Here is a 19,780-nt window from a genome sequence, read left to right on the forward strand (position 1 = left end):
TTAGTTTTTAAGATCCATCACATAAGATTTAAGATTTATCTTCGAAACTGTTTATGAGGTTCTTCATCAGAATGAGAATGTGAACCTGCTTATAATCTTGATAAAACAAGTATTATTATTTGATTGATAGAAGAGTCTGTGGAGAACGTATGAAGCGTATAGGAGCCATTGGTTCATTAATCCAGCCATTTGAAGAGACATCCATCCCTATAGATCAGTGTGAAGACACATGGTGCGGGTGTCAACTAGTAGTAACATAGGCTCGAGAGAATAATCAGCTAATTTCTGCATTGTTTTTTGTACCAAAACCAAAAAGCGAATGAAATTTATTCCCACAAGATGTATGGACTTTTTAACACAAAAAACAAGACGGTGCATTCGATAAAATCCGAGTAATACAGTAGATATATTCAGTAAAAGGCTTATGTATTTCTAAGCGTACACTACTCATAACCATCCTCCAGAAGTAATTAGTTCATCTTGACATAAGACAACATGATGGGCTTTTCATTAACTATAAGCCACTGCATGTTGGAAACAATTCCAGAGTTTTAAGAGGCCTGGCTCTCCTACTTATTGCATGTACTGTATCAATTTCACAGTCATATTCTTCTACGCTCCCACAATTGAAAGAGTTGCAGCATCCTTCTCTTGACTCGAGTGTGCTAAGCCTCCAGCCATTGTTGATGTTCAGAGCAGATTCCTGTCATATTAGAAGAAGGCATCAGTAAAATTATATTTGTGAGGTCAAGAACATGAAAAAAATATTATCATAAAAACCCTACGCACGTCTTCAAATGTACTTCTCTTGGGTTCCTGTTTGCTCTCCATTTTACGTCTCAGCTTCTGCCTGTCTCGAGCTTTGTGATTCTGGAACCAGTAGAAAACATTTTTTCCTTCTATCTTACCATACAAAGCCAGATGGGCTGTGATTTGCTGGATCTGATCGGCGTTCGGAGTTCGAATCCCGCCTCTATACATTTCTTCCAGTATCATCAACTGCTCTGGCGTTGGATTCCACCGTGTAGTTGCAGGCTGAGGCATAGCAGTTGGAACTCTGAGACGGGCTCTGGAAACCACGCCTGCATCCAAAGCCCAAGGTGATGATATAAGTTGAAAAATATTAAAGCGAAAATATGCGCCCCCCACTCACCCAACAAAAAAAAAAATGAACCAAAAAAATGAAAGAAACTCCTATCTGACCAGTACTAATGGCTTCTTCGTTCTCCCTTGGATTCAGAATGGCGAAGCTCTTGGTTTTCTTCATATTAAGTGGTTATATGATAGGGACCTCAAGGGATGAGATGTCAAGAGACAGAAAGAAGCAATGGAATATGGAATTGCAGGAAGACAAAGGAGAAACTTCATGAGACAAAATGGAATGAGAGCAGAGAGTGATTTTAAAAGGTGTTGGTAGGGGGAGCAGATGGTGAAGGATTTTGACAAAAGTTAAAACCATTAAATTCTATGCAGCAGAACAGGCGTTCGTAGTCCTGCAAGAAATAAATCAGTGTGTAATAATAACCTCCTGATGATGTTTCACCTGATCCCTTTATATCATTCATCGTCTCGCCTGTGTATGATGAGAAAATAATTGTAAGGATATGCCTTGGAGTATTTCACGCTTTTACCCTCTGGAGATCCTTCAGAAGCAATCCAAAGTCACGAAATGAATATGCTGCATCCACCATTGTTCTCTCCAACATACCAGTTTATAGAAGAGAGCTACAGCTGTGAAGAAGGAGGCCGAGCAACCTGAAAAGCATGTTTTCCGAGACAACAGGTGCGGGGTTTTCATATCTTTGTCACCTGAGTACGTGTGCATTTGACCAAATCTTAAGATTCTGCTGCATTTATTTCCTTGAAATGTTGTCAAGGACTCTGCGTTCGATGCAAAGGATAAGTGGGAGTTGCCATAAGCATTTGGTTGAATTTGGATGTGTCACTCTCCTACATTTGGAACCTCTTTAGCACTTGATATAGAAACAAAACTATATAAGCACGCCACTCTTTTACATGACAGGTAACAACCGGAATCATCAGCATTCCCCTCATCGCTTTCAATATCGTTGGATCCTTAATCTCCTTCCAATCCAAGGAGGCCAATTGTCTTTTTCTCCTTCTCGGTCCACCGAAACAACGCCATTTGTCCACTTTAGCGTCGTCCCTTTCACGTTGCCGGGCATACTTTCCGAGAACGGATTTTAAGGGATGTTTTGGAAATGGGGTTTTGGGCGAGTTTATTTTTAACCGCAGTAGTCTTTAACGCGACTTTTTGAAAGTCTTTCCGGCGATTTTTTCCGGTGAAAATCCGGCAGTAATTTATTGGAATCCAAGTTTGATAGCTAATTTCTGCACAATGAAAGCGTCCCAGGGGTTTTTCAGGGTGCTGAATCCGAATATGCAGTTAAAAAACCATTTTAACTGCAACAAATCATGATTTCATCTCAATTTCTTCCGCCGGATTCCGTCACCTGAATCTCAAAAAGTCGCATTATAGACAACTCCTTTTTAACCAGGCAGGAAAGATCTCCAGTCATTTTTTAAAAATAATTGAGGATAAACATTATTAAACATTGCGAAAATTCGAAGAACAATATTTATAAAAATGGTTTACACGCTAACTTGTTTGGAATATTTTAATTCGTGGTTATTAGGAATTTTGTGCTCCGAATTTCAGAGTTAAATAGGTTAATGTTGCTGAGCCTCGTTGAGATTAAGTGGAGAAGAAAGGAGGGACACAAATGTCTAATGCAACATCGGTGACGTGATTTAATGATAATAAAGATTTGTGATTTGATTAGTTTAATTTATAAATAAAATAGTTTTTTATTCGAATTCACTAAAATATGATAATATACAGTTTTGAATGGATAAATATATTTAGCACCTTGAAAAATCCAGGCACAAGAATTATGCAGATTAAACAATTTAAACCCAAGTTTTTATTCAGATTTTGATTAAAATTAACAAGAAAAAATATGGTTGTGAAAAAGGCCATATTAAACAATTTAAACTCAAGTTTTTAAAATCTGTCAGATTTTAATTAAAATTAACCAGAAAAATAGTTGTGAAAAAGGTCATTTCATCTATAAGTTAGACTATGCCCTAAATAAGTGTTAGAATGATATAAAATGGATGATGATAACATTTCCTTATTTATTTATTTTTTTTTAAATAAATAATTGTTAAAATGATATAAAATGGATTATGACAACATTTCCTTATTTATTTATTTATTTATTTAAATTGGAATTCTAGTTTTTAAGATTAATGTTTAAATTTTTTGTTTTTTAAAAATGAAAATTTGATTTTCTAGTTTTCTTAATTGAAAAATGAAATCATAAATAACAAATATTTATGTATTATAGTTTAAATTTTTTATTTAATTTGAAATGTTTGTTTCTAAATTATATATATATATATATATAAAGTGATATTAGATATGATATTGGCACAGCTATATATATTAAATGGTTAGTAAATGTTTATATGCATCAATCCATGTTAAGTATGAAAATACTTACTCCATAATATATCTCACATTGCTAGGACTAGCGCAATTATATAAATAAAATGGCTTGTAAATGTTGATAAGCATCGATCCATAATAAGCTTCAAAACACTTACTTCATCATACATATCAAGTTACTACAATTAAAAAAAAACAAATCATACCGTAACTAAATTATACCTATATTTAAAATAATTATTATCATTATTAAATTATTAATGATCAAAGGAATTAATATATAAGTTAAACACATATACATTTTTTAAAAACATATAACAAGATTCTTAACCATATTTAACCTCATTTTATCATGGAGATTCTTAATCTGTAAATAGGCTTTGTTACAATACCACAACCCAATACCATCACTTATCAATACTACATGCCCAAAAATCAATAACTTATTTCGTATAAAACTTGTTCATATGACAACCTTTTTAGTTAATGAATTTATTTAGAAGGGAAAAAATACATAGCTACTTTGAAAATAAATCTCAACCTTTGATTTGTGTACATTGTTAAGAATATTCTATAATATTCTATGGAGATTAAGTGCATATTTGTAGAAATTTTGAATAATAAACACTTATTCACATAGATTATCCTAATTATACACTATTGCGGAATACATGCACAATACATAATCTCCTCTACGTTGATCATCAATTTAGCAGCATCAAAAACAATGAAACATCAATCGCATGCACACATTAACACAGTATGTAACCCGAGGAAAGCATACAGCTGAAAACCCCACACTATCTGTATATTATAATGATAGAGAACATGTAACAATACATAGTACAATACTCCTCACAAGTGCTCAGTACTATCTCCACCTGTTACACACAAAACTAGTTCAGATCTGATCAATCACAGTTCAAATCTCCTCCACTGCTTTGCCTGCCTCCACTACGCAATCCTGCAAGGGAATCAATCACTATGTGAAATCAAATTCCTTTGGTTATACTACGCAAGCCTCATGGGCAATATCCATCCATGCATGTGCAAATCTCATGCACAACTATAGCCACACTGTAGTCACAACTGATAGCAATCTCAACCTCTAACACCTGTCTCCACTTAACTGTACATGCACTGAGTTAATTGATGTATCTTCAGTTGCTTTATGAGTTAATGATTAGTGAATTAATTAATAATTTAATTCACACAACTCATCACTAGAGTATTCTTTAGTTAGACTAAAATACAACTAGTTCAACCAAGTCAAACTGAACACAACTCCATCAACTCCACAATCAACTCCACCAAACTCAACCACATGAGTTCTAACTGAAGTCCTGCATGCAATAGCTCAACTAACCCACAAGAAAAGCATATTTCCTTCTGGCAGCTGCATGTGCCACATCTGTAGCTCAAACTGAAGTGCTCCAAGAGGATAGATAATGTTTATAGTCCAATTATTATTATGAGACAATAATATTCGACTGTTCTATTTTTAGCCAGGCCATCTAAAAATAGAAACTGCCCATATGTCTAAAAATAGAAGTCCATCTATTTTTACCAACATGACCAATCATCCACAAATAGCATCCTGCAACTCATAGACCATGATCCATATGTCTAAAAATAAACATATTCTAAAAATAAACTTTGCGCCAAAAATAGCCTGCGGGCCCACTTAGTGAAGGTGACTTCTTTCCACTAAGCTTCATCATCTTGTTGCATTCTCCACACTCCCTCTCAACAAGATATGGATTATCAGCAACCCCTATCCTGCCTCGGTGGTATTCGAATTTGCTCCTGGTGAACGCCTTCGTCAAGATATCAGCATCGTGATCCTCCGTTGGAATCTATGAAAGTAACATGACTCTCTGCTGCACACAATCTCTGATATGGTGGTACCTGATGTCAATGTGCTTGGATCTATCATGAAATACTGGATTAGCCGAGAGTTTAATGCAACTCTGGTTATCACAGTAAATCACAGTAGGCTCCAAGTATGAACCGAACAACCCGACCAGGATCTTCCTCATCCATATAGCCTCGCATGCAGCCAAACTTGCCGCCATATACTCGGCCTCTTCTGAACTGAGTGCCACGGATCTCTGCTTCCTGCTGTACCAAGAAACTGTTGTCGACCCGATACTGAAGACCCCTCCAGATGTGCTCTTTCTATCCGTTGGGCTCCCTACCCAATCTGCATCCGTGAAGCCACATAGCTTCACCTCATCCTCCTATCTGTACCACAATCCATATCCTGATGTGCCTCTAAGATAACGCAATACATGCTTTCCTGCCTTTCAAAAGAGCTTGGTTGGCTTAACCACAGCTTGTGAAAGTTGGTTAACAGCATAGCATATATCGGGTCGTGTATTGACCAGATACATAAGCGACCCCACCAACTGTCGATAGACAGTGGCATCCACTACCTCCGCTGAAGTAGTATCCTCCTTCCTCCAACCTCCAAGAAGAGGAGTATCAACAGGCTTGCAGCCATGCATGTTAAACTTCTCCAGTATCTCCCGAGTATACTTACCCTGAGAAACAAATAGTCCATCACTGCGCTGCCAAATTTCCAATCCCAGGAAATAATGAAGGAGGCCCAAGTCCTTCATCTCAAACTCCTTAGCAAGATCATCCTTGCATGAAAGTATCAACAGCTCATCACCTGTTAGAATCAAATCATCTACATAAAGTACAATGATAAGCAACTTACCCTCCACCACAATCTGGTATAGGTTAGGATTCGCCTCACTCTTGGAGAATCCAAGTCCGGTGAAATAACTGTCTATCCGTGTGTACCAAGCACGTGGTGCTTGTTTCAACCCATACAACGCTCTCTTGAGCCTGCACACATGCGACTCGCTGCTGAAGATCTCAAAACCTTCGGGCTGCTCTATGTACACCTCCTCCTCAATGACTCCGTTGAGGAACGCAGTCTTCACATCCATTTGATGAATGTGCCACCCCATCTATGCTGAGAGAGCGAGAATCACCCGTATGGAAGAATACCTTGCGACAGGTGCAAAGGTCTCCTCATAATCGATCCCCTCTATCTGTGAAAAGCCTCGGGCAACAAATCTTGCCTTGTACTTCTCCACACTGTCGTCAGCTGCCTGCTTAACTTTGCAGATCCATCTCGAACCCACCACTGATTTCCCTTCTGGTCTTGGGAGAATCTCCCATGCACTGTTTCTGACAATCGAATCATACTCTTCCACCATGGCATCTACCCATGCAGGATCCTCCACATCTTCCTCAAAAGAGGATGGCTCTATCACAACACATTTTCTCACAAGAGCCATGTATCCAGTGTACAAATCAGGTGACTGTCTCTACCTGCGTTAAGTTGTAGGTGGTCCTACAACCTTCACTGCATCTTGAGCCAGTCACTCAACTTCTGTCAAGCGCTTTCGCCCTCTGATGGTTGGAGCTGCATGAGTGGTCTCTTCCACTCCATGAACTTCGTCCTGTGGCTAATCCACGTCCTGAAGCTCATCCTTAGGAACTAATAGCTCCTCATCTACATGCAAGTGTGGCTCCCTCTCAAGTGAACACTTCATGGATTTCTCCTCCTGAAATTTTATATCCCGTCACACAACAGTCTTTCCACTGTCTGGCAAATACACACGATAGTTGTGGGGCGTATCAGTGTACCCCACAAATATCCCAACCTCTACGGTCGGCTCCAAATTCTTCCTAGCATCCTTCGTCACATGCATGTAAACTTTAGCACCAAAAATCCTCAAATGAGAAAGATCAAGCTTCTTACCAGAAGAAGCCTCCTCAGGTGTACTCATGCCAAGTATCCTGTGAGGACAACGATTCTGCACATATACTATAGTATTGCATGTTTCCACCCACAAGTGAAGGGGTAGGCCCTGATCATGCAACATCGCCCGTGCAGCACCCACGATCATTTTGTTCTTCTGCTCAGCAACCCCGTTCTGCTGTGGGTTATGGGGAGCTATGAGCTCTCTTCAAATCCCTTCTGCACTGCAGAAATCCTTGAACTCGCCAGAGATGTATTCACCACCATTATCGCTCCTAAGAGCCTTCACCTTCTTCCCCGACTCCTTCTCGACCAGTGCTTTGAACTCACATAACTTAGAGTATGTCTCGCTCTTCTTCTGCACGAAGAAGATCCAACGCTTTCGAGAGAAATCATCAACAAAGATCACATAATACCTATGTTTTGCTGTCGAAGCTACAGAGAAAGGTCCACACACGTTTGTGTGAATTCTCTCAAGGATCGTCGTGGCACGACTATCCTTCTCGTGAAAGGTGGCTTTCATAAACTTTCCCAAAGTACACCCCTTGCACTGATGTGACTACGCAAGAGTGTCTTTAGGAAGCCTAGTAGTGATCTACTGCAGTATCTTCAAGGCTCCATGGTGAAGGTGACCCAATCTCTTGTGCCACAGCTCGCCATCATCCCAGCGCACCAATCCTTCTACCTTGCATGCCATTGTTGCGCAGCCATCTACATGCAACTGATAAAGGTTCCTCACTCGAACCCCTATCTTCCGAGTTTCTCCAGTTGTCTTACTGCGCAGGAAAGCCTTTCCTTCGCTGAAAACAACTTCATATCCCTTGTCTTCTAACATCGCCACAGAGATAAGATTCTTCTTCAATCCTGGAACATGCATCACTTCCATCAATACGAAGGGTTTACCAGACTCCCTCTCAAAGGAAATGGTACCGATACCGGTCGCACTGTATCTACCATCATTGCCCATCTCGATGTGCACTCCAAGATCTTTCTCCTCCAGATCAGAAAACAAATCTCGATCTTCTGTCATGTGAAAAGATGCACCACTGTCCAAGAACCACACCGATCCCATCATACTTGAAACCGAGCATGTGATCAATGAAAAATCAAGCTCAAACTGTAAGGCTAAGGTCTCTCCTGCTATAGGTCCAGCAGCTTGCTTGTTCTTCTTCTTCTGCGGACAATTAGTGGCATAATGTCTGTGCTGGTGACAGTGAAAGCACTTCACCTTGGACATATCCCGCTTCTTGCCTTTCACACCGGAATGAGAAGCTTTCTTGTTCTTCCCCTTCTTTGCTTTGGCAGCCAAAGCACAATTTTCTTCATCAAGTCCCTTTGATGAAGATCCGTCCCTGGTATTCCACCTGATCTCCTCCTGCACAAGATCTGACCAAAGTCTCTCCCATCCTGGCAATCTCTCCCGACCATTGATAGAGTCCTGATAGGAATGCCAACTCTTTGGAAGACCAAGGAGAGCCAAGCTCACCAAGTCCTCATCATCGACAGTCACCCCCACACTTGCCAGCTCATCCCTGCATTGAGTGAACTTCATGAGATACTTGGGCATACTGTCTCCCTTCTCGCATTTAATGTTTCTTAGTTTATCCTTGAGCGCCAACTTCCTCTGATCGCTCTTGCTTTGGAATAGATCTGTCAACGCTTTCCACATCGAGTATGGAGAAGCCTTCCCATGCAGGCTGGACACTATGTGATCCTTCACGCCCTCCAACAGAATCCTTCGACACTTTGTTGTCTTCTTTTGCCAAGCATCAACTTGTGCAGTATCAGTAGGCTTTGGGACTTCAGCCTCTATGAAATCCTTCAACCCATTATCATCTAACACCGCCTCCATCATGTCCTTCCATGCAATATAGTTCGAGCTGCCCTCAAGAGCATACTCCAATCGCAATCCGTTGAAAGACATTGCCACGTTGATACCAAGAAAACACTATTGCAAATTCGAATTCCACCAACTCAAAACTCAACTGCTTCTGATCTAAAATTCACGAGAACAAAGTATTTCTCGTACAGAGATTGACTGTATGGGCTTTTACCGGATATCTCACCTTCCAAATGAAGGATGAATCCAGAGGCTACCTGGTCCAATTACAGACTTTGCCTGAAGAAATAAAATGTAAACACTTTCTGAATAGTAGATCTAATGATCAACAACTCTGATACCATGTAGAAATTTTGAATAATAAACACTTATTCACAGAGATTATCCCGATTATACACTATTGCGGAATACATGCACAATACATAATCTCCTCTACGTTGATCATCAATTTAGCAGCATCAAAAACAATGAAACATCAATCGCATGCACACATTAACACAGTATGTAACCCGGGGAAAGCATACAGCTGAAAACCCCACACTATCTATATATTATAATGATAGAGAACATGTAACAATACATAGTACAATACTCCTCACAAGTGCTCAGTACTATCTCCACCTGTTACACACAAAACTAGCTCAGATCTGATCAATCACAACTCAAATCTCCTCCATTGGTTTGCCTGCCTCCACTGCGCAATCTTGCAAGGGAATCAATCACTCTGTGAAATTGAATTCCTTTGGTTATACTACGCAAGCCTCATGGGCAATCTCCATCCATGCATGTGCAAACCTCATGCACAAATATAGCCACATTGTAGTCACAACTGATAGCAATCTCAACCTCTAACACCTGTCTCCACTGAACTGTACATGCACTGAATTAACTGATGCATTCTTCAGTTGCTTTATGAGTTAATAATTAGTGAATTAATTAATAATTTAATTCACACAACTCATCACTAGAGTATTCTTTAGTTAGAATAAAATACAACTAGTTCAACCAAGTCAAACTGAACACAACTCCATCAACTCCACAATCAACTCCACCAAACTCAACCACATGAGTTCTAACTAAAGTCCTGCATGCAATAGCTCAATTGACCCACAAGAAAAGCATATTTCCTTCTGACAACTGCATGTGCCACATCTGTAGCTCAAACTGAAGTGCTCCAAGAGGATAAGATAATGTTTATAGTCCAAATATTATTATGAGACAATAATATTCGACTGTTCTATTTTTAGCCTGACAGTCTAAAAATAGAAACCGCCCATATGTCTAAAAATAGAAGTCCATCTATTTTTACCAACATGACCAATCATCCACAAATAGCATCCTGCAACTCATAGACCATGATCCATATGTCTAAAAATAGACTTTGTGCCAAAAATAGCCTGCGGGCCCACTTAGTGAAGGCGACTTCTTTCCACTAAGCTCCATCATCTTGTTGCATTCTCAACACTATCATCCACTTAATAATTATTGATAATTAAATTAAAATTATGGAAGCCCAATTCAAAAATAGACATGCCTATCAACATAAATAAATAAATAAATAATTGTGTAAAGTTTGACATTCCATTAACTAAATAAGGCATTACAAGTGAGAGTACTCTTGCTACTACCCTACCTAATGGGAAACCAACCTAATAACACAAATTGAGAGTCTTCAGGTTACATAGACCTTGCTTAACCAGTGCATCAAACGAAAAGAAAGCATTGCCAAATTTTATAAAGAATGCCAAGAATTGGAGGCATAGAGACCATGTTCAAGCAAGCCATTCAAACTAAAACTAAGTGCTTACATATGTTACTATGAAAAAAAAATCATCTATAAGAAATGCTTGGCTTACAGATTCATCACATTTCGCCTTGGAGTGATAATTGGCTATGTGGGGTAGTCCATTCCACAAGCTAAGAGTTGTCTGGAGTCATGAATCCTAGGTTGCATATAGATGCCAATTAGAGTGTTTGAAGTATTTAGCTATGCCATGAAGCTTTTCTAAGTCATCACGTTCTCTCGAGCCATGACCTGCAGAAACCCATCTGCCTGATTTTTTAGACCAATGCCCACCAATTTAAGCCTCTAACTTCCCACTTTAACATGCGACCATTGTAGAAACCACGACTAGCATAAGGCAAACTAGACAATTATTGGGAGGAGAAAGCTTCTAAGAGGGACCATGAAGCTGAAACACAGGTTGATCAACACTTAAAATTCCCACAAACCTATCTTTGGAGACTACCATCCATAGGAAAATTTGAGTGTGAAGCTTGGTTAGGGTAATCTGTGAACTGAAAGGAGGCAGAAAACTCTGTGAAAGAGACAAGTTATTATAGTGAATTGTGCGGACCAACTGGAACCCCAAAGAGACCAAGTGAACATAGCAAGAAGATGAGAACCATTCAGAGATGTGGGGAAATACAAATTCTCCATCATTGAGAGAACTAGTAAATGTTAAGACTAGGAACAACCAATGGATGCATGGCCACTATGAGAACCAAAGGCATGGCTACCAGGAATAGGCATAGCTAACCACAGTAGAAGGAAGACAATATTGCTCACCAGGAGCAAGGGCACATATAAAGAAGAGTGCCACCACCCCATGACACCACCTCCTGCAATAAACACAAAGAACCCCTCCATATAATGATTAATAGAAATCAATGGCCAATGAGTTGGATGAGTGAAGGCGTACTTCCACCCAGGGCACATTAAATCTTCCCTCACGTGATGTACTAGTACATAGAAGGGAACATTTGAGAGGAATTCCATATGTCCTCATCATGACCGCGACAAGTTGCAAAATTTTATACTCTTTATGGGACATGTTTATTGACATAATTAAAAAAAATCATAAAAATTTAATTAAATTATAACTTTGTTATGGGGCATGTCTATCGACATAATTAAAAGAAAACATAAAAATTCAATTAAATTATAACTTTATTGTTATTATACCTGTGGTAGGCATGGTGTTACATATTCAAAAAATCATAAAAATTTAATTAAATTATAAATTTATTGTTATTATACTTGTGGTAGGCATGGTGTTACACGATGGACTATTACTTTGTTTTTGACCAAAAAAAATTGTCCATAGTTTAACATTATGGATTGAATTTTATTACTTTTTATTAATATTTAAAAATATTTATCTACAATATGATTGGTTAAGGGTTGTCATTGCAGTCTTTGCACAACACAATGTCATATCTTGCATCCTTTACACAACACAATGTCATATGGATAACTTTTTCTGCCACAATTCTTGGATGAAGTTACCATCAATTACTACCCATCATAATTTAAGCAAGTATTTGCATAAAAAATGAAGAGGAATAAGATGTAAATAAATACACTTATCACGAGTTGTTTACTCCCCACCATTATTTATGTTTTCTTCAACACTTTAATAAGTAGGAGTAAAAATGTAAAAATGTAAATGTGTAGACTTTTTAGTGGTTATTACTCATCAAAATTTATGCAAGTTGTTACCCAACATTTAAATTTTCATTTTCATATATTAATTTGCAATTTTACATAAATGTGATTAACCATTAATTAATTAAAATGTAACTTAATTATTTTATAATATTTAAATTACTTTTATAATAAATATTATCTTTTTTTTGGTAGGTAAGCACCCACGGGGAATTTGAACCAGTAACCTATCGCAAGGAGTGCCTTAACAGTGCACCCATTCACTCTCAATCCAAAGCCCCGTGGGCTTTATAATAAATATTATCAATTAACAAGTTCGAAATTAATAAATATTGTTAGCTAGCAAGCTTAAAATTTTATTAAATCATGAACAAATACAATTAGATAAATTCATTAATAATTAAGTGAAAATTAAAAATAGTTAAACACTTAAAAAAAAAAATATTGATTCATTTAATTATTATATAATTATTTTAAAACTAAAAACCACTTATTTATATCACCTAGGTATTTATTGTTTATTATTAAATTTGGTTTAAGCTAGTGAAAATAAAATAACAAATAAACTAAATTATAGTAAAAAAATGATATAATTTTACAATAAAAATTTAGTAAAAAATTATTAAAAATAAATTAAAATGATTTTCATTTCAAAGAACAATTAAATAAGTAAATAAATATTTTTTTAAGGAATATATTCAACCTATATTACACAAATATGGAATATACCTAGCAAAAACAACTAACCTTTATGAATTGAATTTTATTACTTTAAATTAATATTTAAAATTATTTATCTATAATATGATTAGTTAAGGTTTTATTATGTAATGTTTGTCATTGCATCATTTACACAACACACTGTCATATGGATAATTGCTACATATTATTTTATCATAAATTTTTGATGTAGTTGCAATATTTATGCATTAATTTTTAGATACTTTTAGTTTTTTCATGGTTAAGCTTCATATGAAACTACCAAAATTAAAATCCTTGAAAATAGCTCTTACTCACGTAAATAACATATCTACTATCAAATACTACCAACCATAATTTAAGCAAGTATTTCTATAAAAAATGGAGAGGAACAAGATGTAAATAAATACACTTATAGCCACCGTTATTTATGTTTTCTTCAACACCTTAATAAGTTGGAGTAAAATTTATGCAAGTTGTTGCACACCGTTAAATTTTCAGTTTCATATATCAATTTGCAACTTTTCTAAAATGTGATTAACCATTAATTAATTAAAATGTAACTTAATTATTTTATAATATTTAAATTACTTTTATAATAAATCATAAACAAATACAATTGGATAAATTCATTAATAATTAAGTGAAAATTAAAAATAGTTAAATACTTAAAAAAATAATATAGATTCATTTAATTATTATAGAATTATTTTAAAAATAAAACTTATATTACCTAGGTATTTATTGTTTATTATAAAATTTGTTTAAGCTAGTGAAAATGAAATAACAAATAAATTATATATATATAATTTTACTGAATATCAATAAAAAATTAGTAAAAAATTATTAATAATAAATTAAAATGATTTTCAATTCAAAGAACAAATAACTAAGTAAATAAATATTTTTTTAAGGAATATATTCAACCTATAGTTCACAAATATATATGTATCTATACTTACACAAAAAATGTAAAACCTTCTAGAGAACCTTCTCAACAAAAACATTATCACTACAATAAGACACTATTATTGTAGCTTTGGATTCTCAACCGCCACATTGAAGAATTAAAATTAACAAAATACCTTAATTTACAAGCAATTAGTAAACTCTAAATTGACTGGATTCTAAATCGTAGCATTAACTTGAATTCTCCCCGATTGGAGTGTGAGACAGCTAATGGATTTCGTTAGGATCCTCGTCATGGGTATGATGAATGATGAGGGAGCACAGGGCATCTTACCCAGAGCCCTTGCATGCTCGACAATGAAGGTTGGGTGGTAATGTGCATGTTATCCATTAATAGTGATGCAACAAGCCAGAGTGATATTTCCCTCCAAGTGGTAAGGGCTCGCAGTTGTAATCTTTCAACCATTTGGTGCTTGGTTTTAGTAATTGGTGGAGGTCGAAGGCTCTTGGTTAGCTTGTTTTCATTTGGAAGGAAGGCTCTGTAGGTTGGTCTCTCATACGCAGTTGGTCTCCTCAGTCTAATGTCATCATCTGCTCGATATGTAATTTATTTTACCCCTCCTCTTCGCTCGCAGTATGCAACTTATTCTACTGTCTCTCGGATCTTAAGAGGCAAGTTTCATAATATGGTATCTACAAGGAAATGGAACCTGTGTCGTGAAAAATGGAAAGCTTCCACAGTATTGTCCTCTGTTCTGTCTTATTTTTATGTGACTGTATCTGTTCTCTTTGGCATTTTATTATCTCACATGGGAATGTACTACATTTCTCTAGTTTGGAGTTATATAGTTGATGCATGCTTGTTTGTCTGTGCTGGATATTTAATTGAACTAATTTTTCTAAGAGTGGGAAGGATCCAGAACCTCTTGTGTTTGATTCCTTTCGTCTTTCTTTCGGGTTTGGGTGAAATCGAGCTTGGGGAGCCGGTGGGTGTTGCCTTCTTCCTTTGGTGGTAGACTTGTCTTGTCTTGCCTCTTTGTATGGTCTCAATTGGGCTAGGGGAGCTCGAGTACGTTGTATCATGTCATGGATGGTAGACTCATTCATCTCCCAGGTTATTTGGCAGGTTCAGGCTTAACGTTAGCTGCACATTTCCTTTATGTTTTGATAATGTATCAGATCCTCACTGTCATTGTAATGGCTGAGACCCAAAGTGGATAGGATGCCCCAAGTTCATGGTCCGTCTAGTGTGTCTCAATACTTTCATTTTCTCTATTATTTGGCTGATGCCAATTCTTCGGGCAAAGGTGGTCACAGTTGGGGGAGGCAAATGGGGAAGCAGGGAGGAAATAGCCCAGTCTAAGCCCATTAGCCACGAAGTTGCGGTCATAAACTAGATCCTCAGCTTATCCACAATGCAACCCATGCATATCAAACAAATACTCTGTCTCAAGTTCGACAATTAATTTCAAACTAGGAAGTTGATCTGAATCAGCGGGCATAAGTAGAGTTTCAGTTGGAAGATTGGTATGACCTTGTTCCTAACTCAAGACATTCTAGAGGTCGCACCACTCAATATAACAAAAATTTTCATCTCTATTTGTTAATGAAAAGCATTATAGCCAAGGCTATAATGAACCCTCCAGTTGGCTTTGTTAAATCTGATCCTGGCTTCCAGGAAATTCAAAAAGAATTTCAACTCATACAGTTCCAAATTCAACAGCAAATGTTCGTCTCAGCTGCATTGAAAAACACATTTCGTGCCTTCCTTAGTCTGAATTACTGGGTTCAAGTGCAAAGGACCCAGCTCCAATGGAGTCCTCTGATGAATAGCAATATGCTTGCCTATAGTTAATCTCTTTTTTGTTTAATTTTCTATGATGTATATGATGACTAGGCTATTATGTTATAGTTATTTAGTATGTAGATGGTTTCCAAACATTCAGTCCTACAAGGCACTGTTAGATAGACTCAAACTATATTGTTTTTGGATGGCATATAATGTTGTTTAGTGGCCAACAAACCTAGTTTCCCAATGGGAAGGTTGAGGCCACTGAACTTCTTGATTATGGTTGTAACCTGCTTTTGTTGAAAATGAATGAATGAAAAGGTCATGTCAAGCTCACAAAAAAAAAACATTAACTTGAATTCAGTATTTTAATTTTAATTTGGCTATATTCAAACTACGATGGAGGTACCAGTTACTATGTAGCACTTGTTATTATTAAATTAAAATTCTAGAAGCCATATTCCAAAATAGACACACCTATCAATATATTATTATTGGAAACATTATTTTCTCACTTTATTCTCATTTTAAGATGTTTTATATTGTGTATCTTAGATGGGTAACCTCTATGTGCACAAAATATTTTTACTAGGAAGATCCACCTGAAGGGATCACTTCATGTCGGCTCAATCATGTAGCCTGACCCCCGAGGGTGTCGAGAGAATTGAACCTGTGACCCCTGAATAACAAAGGTGCTTTAATGACATGGAACACCAATTAAACTAACCCTTAGGGAAACATAATTAATTATTAAGGTATGTTAGCTTCTTTATAGTTGATTTTCAAAGGCTGATTTAGTGACCATGTTTTTCATCACCACTAATTTAATTAGAAGAAAGTTAAGGAGAAAAGTTAATATGAAAGATTTTAACCACTTTTCATGTTGTATTATAAGAGTCAAATAAAAATGCTTTAAATATTGAGTATTTTTGTGTCGAGCAACACATTTTCTAATGCTCTAAATAGTTGGGTGTGTAATTTCTTGCATGCTTAACTTCTAGTTGACAAAGTCCATTTTAAAATAAAATAAAATACACTCTAAAACATTAATAATCACACTCTCACTATCCTTGTTGAATTAGTCATTAATATTGCAACTTAGTATAAAGGCATGTTAAATAACATAATTTTATTTAATTAAAGAAAAAAATAAAATAAAAAGAAATTCAACCATTTTTTTAGAGGAGAAAAGGAAAGAAAAAATAGAAGGAAGATAAATTAGGTAATTTAACAACTTAAAAGATATTGTGTAAGATGAGAAAGGTTAAATGATCATAATTGAATTAAAGAGGGATTGGAAAAATGTACGAAGATTAATAATTTAATTAAAACTAATAAAGATGTAATGAATAATTTAATTAAAATAGTAAATATTTAATGAATAAGGTATTGAATGATCGATTTTCAAGGTTATTTAAGTTTGAAATCATTTTTCAATATTCGAAATACTTTTGGAAGAAATTATATTTAGAAAAGTTTGGTCCACGCCTTTCAAACCATCTAGTGTGGTTCATCATTAGGGGCAAGATGAAGAGACAGACCATTCTAACGGAAGAAACGGCTACTTTTGATTAGGTAAAGAATAAGAGAAGAATAAATTTAATCTTAATTTAAATAATAAATTAAATGTATATAAATAAATACTTATAATATTTTTAATTAATCTTAAACTAACAAAAATTGAAGATAAAATTTTATTATTTTAGTTATAATTAAAATAATATAAATAAAAAACGTTTCACATATATATAACAAATTCTTTAAATTGAGATAAAGATGAAATTAAAATAATGTAAACAATAATTTTATAAGAAATAAGAAAATATGACTTCCTAATTCAGAGAAGACTATAAAAGTTTTAGATTAATAAAATTATAATATATAAAGTTATCTATTTAAAAATAAATTTAATTTAAATAATATAATTAAAGTATTTTTAAACTAATTAAAAATAAGAATTTTAATCTATTAGTTTTAATTTAAATAATTATATAATTATTTTTTTTTTATTGTTTTTTATATGTTTTTTTTAATTTGTAATAGTTTGAATTAAAATTGTAATGTTTCTTAATTTTTAATTTGAAACATAATTAAATTTACAAAAGTATAATTTTAATAACTATAAAAGATAATAAGATAAAAAATTAAATAAAGATAATATAAAAAAGAAACAACATTCACTTATTTTTTTAAATGAGATGGATTTTCATTAAGCATAACCCCAATATAAAAACACAATACAAACATTCAATGGTCTTTTATACATTTTAATAATTTTTTAATTTCAAAACCATGATTATATGTGGGCCGGTTACTAATGAGTATTAAAATGGGATGGATTTTCATTAAGCATAACCCCAATATAAAAGCACAGGAGAAACAAACATTCAATGGTCTTTTATACATTTTAATAATTTTTAAATAACAAAAACCATGATTATATGTGGGCCGGTTACTGATGAGTACCAAATATTTAGTAAAATATGTGAAGTAAACCATTTTATATCAAATAACTATTTACTATTATTTAGTGGGGCTTATTCAAATAGGATGGATTCATATAACAATTAGCTAAATCCTAAATAACATAAAGTAAAAGCCTAATAAAGTCATATTATTACTTTTCATTTCTTGTAATAATATAAACATCATCACTCAATTTTTTTATATCAAATAACTATTTACTATTATTTAATGGGGCTTATTCAAATAGGATGGATTCATATAACAATTAGCTAAATCCTAAATAACATAAAGTAAAAGCCTAATAAAGTCATATTATTACTTTTCATTTCTTGTAATAATATAAACATCATCACTAAGTTTAAGTAATGTTTCTTAATGTTTCTTATTAATGATAAAAATTTGTCTAAATAATTTAAGTAATGTTTCTTCTTAATAAAGATTTTTCTGATTTTCCTTTTGTAATTCTAATCTCTATCAAATGTCACTTAATATTATTACAAATTTTGTTTTGTCTAGCATCATTATAGTGTAATTATTCTAGCATATTTTTCATCCCTATGAATGACAAAAAGACACCTCTATACTTATCAAGAACACCTTCTTTAAAGATGAAAGAAGTGATGGTGAGAGGATTAAGTTTTTCATTTCATTATTATCCTATTAAGAATTCTATTTTTTCATCATTCGTTTCATTTGATTACTGTTCCAAATAAATTTTACTATATATTTCCAACATGATTTTCCCAGTATGAGAATTACTTCACCATCAAAAAGTTACATTCATCTCTAGTCATGTCCCCGGAGATAATGTAGTGGATCAAGTAATATTCATCAAAAAGGTACGCTTATCTCTAGTCATCTCCCTCAAAAAGGTACGCTCATCTCTAGTCATCTCCCTAGGAGATAAGGTTGTGAATAAAGTAATATTCTTCGATGCTCATGGGTTGATATGCTAATTCAATAGACTTTAGTTTTATTTTTCAACAAATTTTAGTCTTATTTCCTCTATTAATTTAAATTGATTTTTTTTTAGGTTTGGTAAATTTTTTTTCATAATAAAAAATGCATTTATTTTTATGTCTGTTTTTCTATAATAAAGTTTAAATCTATCAGAGATAGAAATAGTCTTTTCCATTTAAACAAGACATTATTTGTAAATCTGATGTAGGAGCATTCAGGTTTAGTCAGCAATGTGATGGCATGATCACATGTTGTGACTAACAAAGAGTTGGAAGACAAGAGTTTAGTTAATTTTATTTATTTAAATGTGTAAGAGTGCTTATTTATTGTCGAATATGAGAAAAAGGGTATAGTGGCTGAGTGATCCTCCCTGTGTGGAGATTAGGCCAAACAGTTAGATTTATTTGGTTTGAATAAGA

General features: G+C 34.7%; 1 protein-coding gene across 3 annotated transcripts; it reads right to left on the bottom strand.

The window, feature by feature from the left end:
* Window positions 1-384: 384 nt before the first annotated feature.
* LOC149180133 (uncharacterized) lies at window positions 385-1,694 on the bottom strand. Of its 3 annotated transcripts, none has more exons than XM_089418118.1 (3): window positions 1,544-1,694; window positions 790-1,082; window positions 385-703 (listed from the first exon to the last, which is right to left on the bottom strand). In XM_089418118.1, the coding sequence occupies exons 1-3, from the start codon at window positions 1,563-1,565 to the stop codon at window positions 515-517; spliced, it is 504 nt and encodes a 167-aa protein (XP_089274244.1). In that variant the 5' UTR covers window positions 1,566-1,694; the 3' UTR covers window positions 385-514. The 3 variants fall into 3 exon arrangements, with proteins under 3 accessions (XP_089274244.1, XP_089274243.1, XP_089274242.1); XM_089418117.1 differs by having other exon boundaries at window positions 1,526-1,694; XM_089418116.1 differs by lacking the exon at window positions 1,544-1,694 and adding an exon at window positions 1,204-1,497.
* Window positions 1,695-19,780: the final 18,086 nt, after the last annotated feature.

This window comes from Pinus tabuliformis, chromosome 3_2 (assembly GCF_031772625.1).
Source record: "Pinus tabuliformis cultivar Carrire ecotype Pingquan chromosome 3_2, CPIR1, whole genome shotgun sequence".
Classification (NCBI taxonomy): Eukaryota; Viridiplantae; Streptophyta; class Pinopsida; order Pinales; family Pinaceae; genus Pinus; species Pinus tabuliformis.